Below are 12,041 nucleotides of genomic sequence, written 5' to 3' on the forward strand. Positions count from 1 at the left end.
GGAGCCGTCAGTCACTAGGGGGCAGCCTGTACTGCTTCCACTTCTTTAGAAACAGTTGTATCCTTTTGTTAGTAACTAGAATTATTTTGCATAGAAAGAAACAAATGTTACTTCAAAGAAAGAAATATTTCACTATTCACAGATAGGAAGAAAATGGACGCAATTATTTTTGTTTTCCTGTAGTTAAATTGCAAGAACAGATTCCTTGGTTAAATGACTCTCAACGTGTAGGAAGCCTGGCTTTGCTTTTGTAGCCCCAGCAGAATATCAAACTTTGAGTGGGTTTGGAAGGTTTTTTGGGTCTAAACAAGCTTCAGATAATTTATCCATACCTTCCTCTAATCCTGTCTTTCTTTCCTGCACATTTTCCCCAAACAGCATACTAGATTTGAACTAAGTCAGAGAAAAGAAAGCCACAGCTCAGAATCCAACAGTTTGGGCATTTTCTTCCGTCCACTGCTTTCATTTGGCCTTCTTAGTGACGGTTCCTTTTGGTAGCGCCCTGTGAAAAATATCAGAGGAAGTGTGAAAGAGAAAAGTTGGTTTTCCTTGATTTTAGTTCTTTACTACTACTTTTCTTGTGCCATTCTAATTTTTTGTAAATCTTTTCTAATTAGATTGATAAACTGTTCGGTTCCTGCATATCCCTAGAATAGACGAACCTATCTATGTCCAGATACTTTTGAACTGTTTTATTTCTAGTAACATAAAGAGATTGTTTCTGTCCTCCTCCCTGCCTTTCCCTCCCACCCCTACTCCCCACCATATAGTATGGTTTGGCTTCTTAGTCTCTAGAACTTTTTATCATAATCTTATGTTATTTCTTCCTTTCTATAGATAGAGACATTGGGATCTATCAGTATTATGACAAGAGAGATCCACCCGGTAAAGTATCTATTCTATTCAACTAATTTTTATAAACCAAATATTCTAAACTATAAAATACTGACCATTAAAAACTCTTGTTTTATGAGCTTTAAATAAATTCTAGAATTTAAAGAAAAGTCACTTCAATTCTTTAGAAAAATGCTAAGGTTGATATCTATTCTATATAAAATAAAGCCATATTGAGAAAATGCTGTAGAAGAACATGAAAATTTTCATTTTACTGCTGATCAGACTGATGACTGGACAGCCTATTCACATTTATTTATCAGTGTCCCAGTAGAGGGCATTGTTAATGCATGAGTTCCACAGATGCTGGCCTCCTGGATCCTCACCTGATATCTGAAATAGGCATTTCTGAGTGAATGATCAATTTTCTTTATCTGATTAATCCTGTTAATCCCAGAAGTTTCATGATGGGCCAAAAGGTCTTTCTAGCTAGAGTTACTTTCTGTTTTGGTCTCTGTTGAAGTGGGGCTTGTGTGGGCATCCTGTGTGCTTAGCTTAGTGGTTAATAGGCTGACTTCATGGTTCTGATGACAGACTGAAGCAGCTTCTGTTCTGGGCTCCATTGCAGTTCCCTTCCCTATCTGATGAGATTGCAAGTTTAGGATATTGGCTCACCTGTTGTGCTATGGAAGCCTTTTCACTGAAAATACCTCTATGAAATGAAAACACCCAAATTATGGCATTTTTTTCAACTGCCTTTTTAAAAGTTTAGCATAATTTATTAATCTCAATAACGTGTAATAATACATTATATATGTGTATTAAAAATACAAAATATTGTAATAAAAGTAACTTCCACTTTTTTTTTTCCCCATCTCTCCTCTCCCACATTATTAGAGACAGACCAGGGTAACTTAGAAGAAAAGCAGAAGCTGGCAGAATGTAAGCTTACTATATAGTTTTTTGGAATTATTATAAAACTGGAATTTAAATGTCACTGAAGATTCAGTCTTAAAAAAATATTTTAAGCTTTCTGCACAAATAGGAAATGTTTTTCCTTCAAAATTTCTTATAATTATAAATTTGCATTGTTTAGGTACATAAGCATGTGATAAGAATCATATTTGTTAGGCATTTTTAATTCAGACCATTAAAATCTCTATTCAGTTTTGGTAAGGTATATGCTTATGTAAACATAAACTTTCTTAATGAACCATATTTATATTATTTAATATATTTAAAATGTGTACCATGCTTAAATTCTGATAACATTTTATTATTCATGCAATGCCTAAATTATTCATATGTTTTGCCCATTTTAAGAAAATAAGATTTGTAATCAGTATTAACGTTTTATTCTCTGTAGTCTTTTCTGTCCTCAAATATATAAATATGTTATATATGTAATATGGCTACAATGTAATATGGTTTTAATGACTTAAAATTAAATATAATTTGTTTTATTTGGAATATAGATGGAGCTGAAAATCCTACTTATTCTCTCGTTTTAAATGGTCAAGCTGACATTTAATTTTTAAAAATACTGTATTAGTAGCTGCAACTAGATTTTAATTTTTAGCTGCAATAGATTTTAAAATTTGCGCATATGCTCTACACATCATAAATTATGTTTATAGAATGAAATTAATTTGCTGAAATATATATAGCAATTCTACTATAAAATTGAAATGTATATATATTATATGTATACATACACAAAGCACACACGCACAACCATATATACAACTCTTACTTATTATTTAGGAGAATTTAAAGATGAATTCATTTTTATGATAAAATAGATCTATATAATGAATTTATATGAATTTAACTTTTTTTAATTCTTTTAAACAGATCTATTTTTAGTTTGTCTTAGGCTAACATTGCGACTCTACTAAACAATTTTATTTTTTAATTAAATGTACTTAAAATGAAAGGAAGACTTATCATTATTGAATTGTGGTGTAGATTTTAAAGAGGATTATTTTAAATAAAGAAAAGCACTATGAGTGCCTAGTTTTTAAAAGTTGGATTTCTCTCAATTTTTTTTTTTTTAGTTTTAGTATGTGATGCTTTGATGCTTAATTTTAAATTCATTTTCAGTGTATCTTTTTTTGTATTTTATTTCTTTCTTCACTATATTCATTTACTCATAGGAATTTTCAAGTCTGAGAAGGCTACTTGCAGAATTTGAAATTCCTTTTGGGTTGAATGTTTAATTATTTACATGAAAAAGTTACTTCTCTGGTAAAGAGTGGGTCATTTACTGTTAAGTACTAGATTCACAGGCCTAGGAAACTTTCCCAGGGATTCTCTAAGGCTTGTTGGTTGTCATCATAAAATTATGATCAGGGAGATTGTTTTATGGTAAAAATCCTGTTCCTATAAAAAGCCTTTCAAAGGCTATCATTTGATGATGGAAATGAAGCCCACTTCCTCTCAATTAAGGAGGTGTTTTATTTTAATCTTCCCAAGACACACTGCTGAGCAGAGTTTCCTTTTTAAATCATGTTTAACTAACTATAGTACGTGTTTTATTTGCCAGCACGAGATTATCCATGGACTCTCAAAAACAGACGCCCAGAAAAACTTCGAGACTCACTCAAGGAGTTGGAGGTATCTTTCCAAAAGTTTAAAAAACGGCAACAAACAAATCTGTTTTAAAACATCTTTCAACAGCTTTAATTTTCATAAAGGATCCACTCTCATGATGATGATAGCTTTGCTTTTGTCCGGTGAGGAGTTCCAAAACAGTTGCATCTTTGTGTGGCATGCTGATCTTTTTTTTTTTTTTGCTTGCCAATCAGAAGCACTTTAACTGATAACGACAATGTGTATAGCCAACTGCACTCTCTCTTTTTCTGTTTCCTTCAGGAGCTGATGCAAAACAGTCAGTGTGTGCTGAGCAAATGGAAGAACAAATATGTCTGTCAGGTAAAATGGTTTGACATGCTTTTGCAATGTTTAACCAATGGAGCTGAAAACTATGCAGTAATTGGTATTCTTGTGTTATGATAGGTAATGAACAAAAACTTTTTAAGAGTGGATATTTCATAGCTTGAATTCTAGTCATTCTAGAACTAACATTGGACAGATTGACACAGGCCACCAAGGTACCTCATTAATCAGTGTAGTTGTACTGACATACTATAAACAGTAATAAAAATCTTTTCAGATGATATTGTTTGGATTTGTCTGAATGTTGTATTAGATATTTACTGGCATAGATTTAATCATATTTTTGAATGAAGATAAAAACCATAGGACAAAAGTTTTTTGGCATACCACTCTAGTAAGCATCTGTGAATACTATACTTATGGAAATGAACAAACAGACTAGAGTTAGACCTAACATAACAAAACATTTGCTGCTACTTTTTGAACCCTCTAAGTTGTACTGTTTAATACGATAGCCACTAGTCACTCGTGGCTATTTAAATATAAATTAAACTAATTAAAATTAAATAAAATTAAAAATTCAGTTCCTCAGTTGCACTACCCACATTTCAAGTGCTCAATAGCCACATGTTGTCATATGGACAAGATAGATACAAAACATTTCCATCACAGAAAGTTCTATTGGGCAACACTCTTAGAGTCTAGACAAGGTGAACTAAATGTTGAATGAGTCTAGAGTCAAAACACAATCAGGACATAATAATTAGTGTCCACTGATCACAGAATAATGCACAAAAACCTCAGCTTTGTTGATAGGCTTAAAAAATACAATTTGCATAGAAAAATTTTACTTGCTTGAGATAAAAGGAATCATTAGTCATATTCTATTCATATGTGTAATTGAAGTTATATCAGTACTACTAACATTTATAACTGTTTTATGGAATTAAATATCCTATATCAATGTAAATTCTTACTTGTTTACAATGTGATTTATTTTAGATCTGATTATTCTTGTTTGAAGTTTAGGCACATGGCTCTATCCATAAATCTACAACATCAGATCTGTAGCAGTTAGAAACATATCTTAATCTACTATTTGAATACAAACTATCATTTTAGTGGATTCTAGTTTTTCCTCATTTTTTATTTAAACTAGTCTACACTTACTTATAAAGGTAACCATTTAGTACCTCCTCAACTAGCATAACTTTTTACTTTCCAGAGACTATTTATAAGACTAAATTAATATTTTTAGAACCGTAATACTTCTTAAATTCCACTTAGGATACTATTCAAAAGGATGGGATTATTTAAAAATTCATAATTTGTTTTCATAAAAGTTTTAATCATATTTTAAAATCTGAATACAAAATATGCTCCAGAAAGTTTTAAACTTAGTATAACTCAAATTGTACTTCTTAATGCCATTACTCACCTTAAAAGCAGGCTCAAAATTATTTGACTGGAGGGCAAACCTACCACCTAGCCTTACACACCTAGTAAAGGGAGTGTCTCATGGCCTCCACCCTTACCATCACACAGGGTAAGTTGGAACATGTCAGGCATCTTAAAATATGCAGTGGAGCATCCCAATAGGCACTCTTTTTAAGATAGACTTTACTGCATTTTATTAAGCAGGTTTGTGTGTATGTGTGTGGGGTGGAATATGGAGAGGAATGTCCCTCACTACTGAATTAAGTCAACTCAGAAAAGGAATTTTCATGATAGAATATATACAAAATTACTTTTGTATTTTACAGCAACCTGACAATACTGTCTTTTTAGGCTGTTGTACCAATGAATAAACTTCTAACATTTCCAATGGAACTTATCTTTGTGTTCAGTCATATTTTGTGCTTTATTTCTATGATTGATGAGATATTCCTAAAATAGACCTTTTACTACCAGCACATTCTTGGTGTGATATATTTTAATAAAATAACTTGACCTCCACCCTGCCCACAGGTCCAGGTTAGTCCTCACATCTATAGGACCTTTGGGAGACTTCCCACAGTTATCCATCCACTTCCTCAGTTTCTAGACAGGTCTGTTAGCTAGGTCTTCTAAAAGTGTGTGTGTGTGTTTGTGTGTGTGTGTTAATCCTAAAGATCTCTAATATTGCAGTAAATTAAGAATTTGATGCTCAACCTAAATTCTTAGAAAGATCCCTTTAGCCCTTTGTTAGATGCAAAATAAATAAACCACCTCCACAAGCTCCCCTAGGGTCCCCTTTTGTTCTTCCATCCAGTGTGGTGGCTCCAAAGATAACACGTACTTAAATTTCTATTTGTAAATTTCCCCATATAGTTAGCCCTAAAATGGCAGCAGTTGACCACAACATAATGTTCTCTAACTCTTAGAAAAGGAGTGAAAAAAGTTTCTCAGTATCTTGGTGCTAACATAGTTGAAATTTCAGTCTTTGACTGTGGCCACTCCTTGCCTAATGTAAATCTTTTACTCCCTCCCCAATCCCCCAATGGCAAATTTAGGATTTATGGAATTTATCTTTTTTGTCTTCTTTTTAAGGGGTCTTTATTTCTCTAAAAGGTCCAATTGTTTAGAAATTAGCTAGGCAATTACAACAAGAAGAAAGATTTCAGAGGATGCAATCTGAGCTTGGATTTTTCCTTCTGTTGAATAATGAGGTTATATAGGTTATCATTACCAAAGCTTACTTTATGTTGTTGATCCAATGACCTATAAATTGTACCATTTAAAAAATAATTCCCTCCACTTATAAATTCAGAACAGTTTATAAATCAAAACTTACCCATATATATGTTCTGGATGAACATTGTCTTTTGAAGTTGGTTTTTCAGACTATGCCTATTCCTAGTTTGAAATGCATTAAAAGTGTGAGATGTGATTTACAGCTTCAGTTTTGCTAGCTATCAAGTACATTTCTCATTGTTTTTTTTTTTTTTGGTCTCCTAAAATCATTCCATTATGAGAAAATATTTAATAATTTCCTGCCTTGAATTTTTTAAGCCATCTTACAAACTATTCTTAGGAAATAATAGTTTCAGCATTAAGACACTACTAATTGTATGCCTCTATGGTGGAATTTTTTAATTCCTTAAATTATTTTGCTTTAAGTCACATTCATATTTGCAGATTATTGCATAATTACTTAAAAGCAATATTATCATTAAGATAGATGTAACTTCACATATGTTGATTTTAGATTAAATTATTTGAATCATATATGTACATTTAACTATAAAAGTATATGAAATAGTAGTCAGCTGTACCCTGATTTCTTTCTATAACAATTCTACATTTCCAGGTACAATTTTAGAATTCCAAGAAAAGGTAGTTTCCTTTTTAAGTTCTTGTAGTGAATCACTTGACAAACTTTATAAAAACAGAAATTATTTTCCAAGCCTATCACAGATAAATTGTGACCTTATGGAACTCATTTTATCACAACTTCCTCAATTGTAGAATGGATAGCATCACCACCTGACTTTCCTTTCTTCAAATTGTGTGAAAATCAATTTGATTTCCTCATAAAATATTAATTGACAAACCACAGTTTTAAGTTAAAACTATTAGTAATAGCATATTATTTATACAAAACCTATCACACAGTATTTATTGACTGTCACCATTGTGGGAGCCACTAAGGAAGTGTAAGGTATGGGCTGAGTCCCCACCATAACCTAGTCAAGGAAAATAGACACATGAAATCACTAGGACACTAATGAATGCTAAATTGTATGACACCAAGTAAAAAGATAGTAAGAGTTTAGAGAAAGTATAGAAATCAATGTAATCTGAAATAGGCAAGAAAAGTTTTGTAGAGAAGTTCTAACTTTACTTAGACCTGAAAGGACATGTAAAATTTGGTTACGCTGAAAGGAGAGGCATTCCAGAAAAAGGGAATTAGATTAACTGAGGTATTCAAGAGAGAATTCAGTGGGGTGTCTACATGGTAGTGAGGAGGTGGGCCCATTTGGAACAAATAGTTCATGTTGAAGAACAAAGTGATAAGTTTGAAAGGCAACTTGGAGTTTCATTCTCAGGGACTTTGAATGTTATGCTAAGGTATTGATACTTTGTTCTATATCTTGTATAAACACTTTCATATAAGGAGAGTGCCATATTGAAAGTAGACTTATGAAAGATTAGCCTGGCAGTGGGATGTAGGATAAAACATGAAAATCAGAGGCATTTGTATAAAGAACAAATGAGATGGGATAATTATTTTCTGAAAACACCAAGCTAGAGGATTTCTGGACTTGAAGATGCTAGGCACAATACAGATTAGAAGTGAGGTGGCTAGATTGAAACTAAGGGGATTAAGTGAGGGTCTGTATCTGGAATGGTGAGATCTTCCCCAACTCCTTTCCCCCTCTAGCAGCGAGGCTTATGTCTCTATGTAACTTATTTAGAGGACTCGTCTCTGAAAAATAGATTATTCTTCCAGAGCAAAGCCTACAGATAGTGATATTGTAGTTCCCTTTGAAAAGATAGATGTGCCAACCAAGCTCCTTACAGTGAAGCCCAAGTTAAGCCTGCTGACACCCACCAACCTTCCAATCAATTTTTTAGAGACTCACGTGTAAATATAACCAGAGAACCAGAGTTCACGATACTTTTGAGGAAATTCTCCATCTGTAAATCTGAGATCTATGAGTCTGAAGCTAAAACAAACAGAAAAAAAAAGAATCAGAGACAATGTAATACACAAAACTAAATCCAGAGAATTAAAATTAATCCCCACAGAGAAATAAGAGGAGCTTTTGCATCCTTGGAGCAAGAATAGGATGCTATTTTTAAAAAAGGAATAATCAGGGAAAAGGAAAGGAGCTCTTGGGAATTAAAAATATGACAGCGTAAATAGAAAAATTAGTAAAAGAATTGAAAGATAAACTTGAAATATCCCTTTAATGCAGAACAGAATGACGAAAGGACATAGTAGTGAACAATAGGTAACAGAAGTTAAGAAAATTAGAGCATCAGGTCCAATATCTAACTAATAATAGAAAACAGAAGAGAAGAAACAAAAAAATAATAATAGAAGAAAAAGAACTGGAAGATGCTTGTTTCCAGGTTGAAAGGATCCGATTGAAAAAACACCGATACCAAGGTATATTTTGTGAATTTTAGAAAACAAAAAATAAAGAGAAGGTCCAAAAAGCTTTTGGAGTAAAAAAGAAAAACAAAATACATGCAAAGAAGTGGGAATCAGACTTATATCTGACTTCTCAACAGGCTCACAAGGAGATAGAAGACTGTGGAATGATGCCTTCAAAATTGTGAAGGGAAGTGATTTTTTCTATATCTAGAATTCTAAATTGTTATTCAAACAAGTCATTTTCAGACTTGTTAGCTCTCAAAAATATTTACCTGCCATGAACTTGTCTCAGGAAGTTATTGGAAGATGTGCTGCCCTAAAGCAACAGAGTCAACCAAGAAACAAGATTCTTAGGATTCAGGAAACAGAGGATTTCACACAGGAAAGAAGTGAAGAGAAATCTTAGAATAATAACTGTGCCTTAGGCCTAGATAACAACTAGTCCAAATTAGGGCAGGGGATGGAAGGTTCTATTAAGGATATTGGAGGGAGGGAAGAAAAGGAACTCATAGATCTGATCTGATATAGGAAAATTAATAATAATAGTAGTTAATAAGAAATAAAGATATAAAAGAATCAAATCTTGATTCATGATAATAGGAAATCAATAAGTAGTGACTAAATCAAGAAATAACATATATGGAAGACATTGCTAGTTGCTTGCCCAAGATCCATTTTCCTTTATGAACAGACCCTGATATTCAGAGTGGCAATAGGACCACCTTAAGGTACTCAGCTTCCCTGTTCCCCTTGAAGTTGGAGATGGCCATATAAAGTAATTCTGGCCAAAGTAAGCAGAGGTCACTGATAGGACTTCCAAGAAAGTTTAGGAAAGGGACCAGACTCAACTGGGATATGCATTATTTTCAGCTTCTGCTCTTTGCCTTCTTCCAGTCTGGATCTGAGATATGCCTGAAGGGGCAGGAGCCTGCTTTTGACCATTCTTTCACTCAAGGCGTATATGTATTTAGTGCCTACTATATGCCAGACAGTATTCTCAGTGCTGGGGATACCAGTGAACAAAAATGACCAATATCCCTGTTCTCCTGTAGCTTACACTCTAAGGGAGGAGACAGTCAAGAAAAGATTGATAAGTAAAATTTAGAGTAAGAAAATGAAAACTGTTAGAGACAAAGAAAGAAAAAAAGGTAGGAAGTATATGTGGGGGATGGTGGGGCAGGGTGGGCCTGATAATTGGTGACCAGGAAAGGCCTCACTGAAATAACATGCGATTAAGACATGAAGGAGCAAGCCATGGGAGATATTTGAAGAAGAGAGTTCCAGGTAGAGCTGAACAGCAGGTACAAAGGCCCTGAGATGGGAGTATACCTGGCATGTTTAAAGAACAGGAAAGACTCAAAGTGACTGGAGTGGAATGAGCAAAGAGAAGAGTAAGTAGGAATTGAGATCAGAGAGGAAATGAGACACTAGTTATAAAGCGCCTTCTAAGCCTTTGAAAGGATTTGGCTTCTACTCTAAGTGAGATGGGAAACGCTTGAAGATTTTTGAGCAGAGGAGGAACTAGATCTGATTTACTTTTTAATTGGATCACTCTGGCTATTGCGGTGGGAACAGATGGAAGGGAGCGAAGATCAAATCAGGGAGATCAGTTAGAAGGCTGTTGCCATACAGTATAGACATACAGTATAGTATGTCTCCTCTTATCCATGGGCGATACCTTTAAAGACCCCCAGTGGATGCCCGAAACTGTGGGTAGTACCGAACCCTATATATACTATGTTTTTTTCTATACGTACATACCTATGGTAAAGTTTAATTTATAAATTAGACACAGTAAGAGATTAACAACAATAACTAATAATAAAGCAGAACAATTATAACAATATAGTGTAATAAAAGTTACTGTAGATCTTAGCAACCTCAACATACAATTTTTTTTCTTTCCTTATTAAGTCAAGAACTTTCAGCTTTTCACTTAAAGGAAGCTTTACGGCTTCTCTTTGGCATATCCAAACTGCTAGCACCAATACTCTTGTGCTTTGGGGCCATTATTAAGTAAAATAAGAGTTACTTGTACACAAGCACTGCCATACTGCAGCAGTGGATCTGATAACCCAGATGGCTACTAAGTGACTAACGGGCAGGTAGCATATACAGTGTGGATACACTGGACAAAGGGATGAATCACATCCTGCGCTGGATGGAGTGGGACTGCGCAAGATTTCATCACACTACTTAGAACAGTGTGCAATTTAAAACTTATGAATTATTTCTTTCTAGAATTTTCCATTTAATATTTTTGGACCACGGTTGACCGTGGGTAACTGAAACCATAGGAAGTGAAACCGTGGATAAGGGAGGACTACTGTAATGGTGGCTTTGACTGGATGATAGTGGTTAAGTGGTGGGAAGTGGCCATATTCTGGGTATATTTTGAGTTTTGAGCCATCAGAATTTGCTAATGGATCAAATGTGGGGTATAGAAGAAATTTCTGTAGAAGAATGAAGTTGCCGTTTAATGAGATGAGGAAGATTGAGAAGAGACATTTTTGAGAGAAATATCAGGAGCTCAGTTTTGGACATCAATGTTTGAAATATCCATTAGATATTTATAGGAGTCTATAGTTCAGAGAAAGGTCTAGGCTGGAGAGATAAATTTGGGAGACAGCCATACAGATGGTATTAAAGCAGAGAAAACTGGTGAAGATCACCAAGGGTGTGGGTGTAGATAAAGAACTAGAGGATGGGGAAGGGCTGAGCCCTGGGGTCCTCCAGCATTTGGGGATTGGAGAGAGAAAGAAAGAGAGAGATGGAGAAAGAAGACTAAGAAGGAGTAGCCAAAGAGGTAGGGTTCACTGAAGGGAATGTGGTGTCCTGGAAACTAGGTTTCAGGAAGAAAGTCAAGTGTTACTGGTGTGTAAGATACCAGGAACAAGATGCCTGAGATTGACCTTTGGATGGAGTAGCACAGAGGTCATCCATGACCTGGGTAAGAGCAATTTCAGTAGATGGTATGGGCAGAAGCCTGACTGGAATGTATTTAAAAGAAAATGGGAGGAGAGAAACTAAGGATTTATAACATAAGAAAGGGTTATGTTATAAAGGAAAATGGAGAAATAGGACAGGAGCTTGAGGGAGAGGTATAGTCAAAAGAGGTTGTTATTTCTTTTTGACATGGGAGAAATAACATCTATTTCTGTTGGTATGCTAATGGGAGTGGTCCAGTAGAGAGGGGAAAAATTGATGCAGGAAAGGGGAGGATATG

At 34.4% G+C, this 12,041-nt stretch overlaps 1 protein-coding gene across 11 annotated transcripts in view; it reads left to right on the forward strand.

The window, feature by feature from the left end:
- WDPCP (WD repeat containing planar cell polarity effector) overlaps positions 1-12,041 on the forward strand; it is a 381,979-nt gene that overhangs the window by 104,069 nt on the left and 265,869 nt on the right. For 10 of the 11 annotated variants that reach the window (XM_058551107.1, XM_058551115.1, XM_058551116.1 and 7 more), the window contains 4 exons: positions 838-885; positions 1,732-1,776; positions 3,380-3,450; positions 3,709-3,768. In XM_058551107.1, coding sequence (XP_058407090.1) covers positions 838-885; positions 1,732-1,776; positions 3,380-3,450; positions 3,709-3,768 — 224 coding nt within the window. Of the gene's footprint in view, positions 1-837; positions 886-1,731; positions 1,777-3,379; positions 3,451-3,708; positions 3,769-12,041 lie in introns of those variants that run through there. The other variant, XM_058551117.1, reaches the window with a different exon arrangement.

The sequence above is a fragment of the Diceros bicornis genome, chromosome 12 (genome assembly GCF_020826845.1).
Source record: "Diceros bicornis minor isolate mBicDic1 chromosome 12, mDicBic1.mat.cur, whole genome shotgun sequence".
Taxonomy (NCBI): Eukaryota; Metazoa; Chordata; class Mammalia; order Perissodactyla; family Rhinocerotidae; genus Diceros; species Diceros bicornis.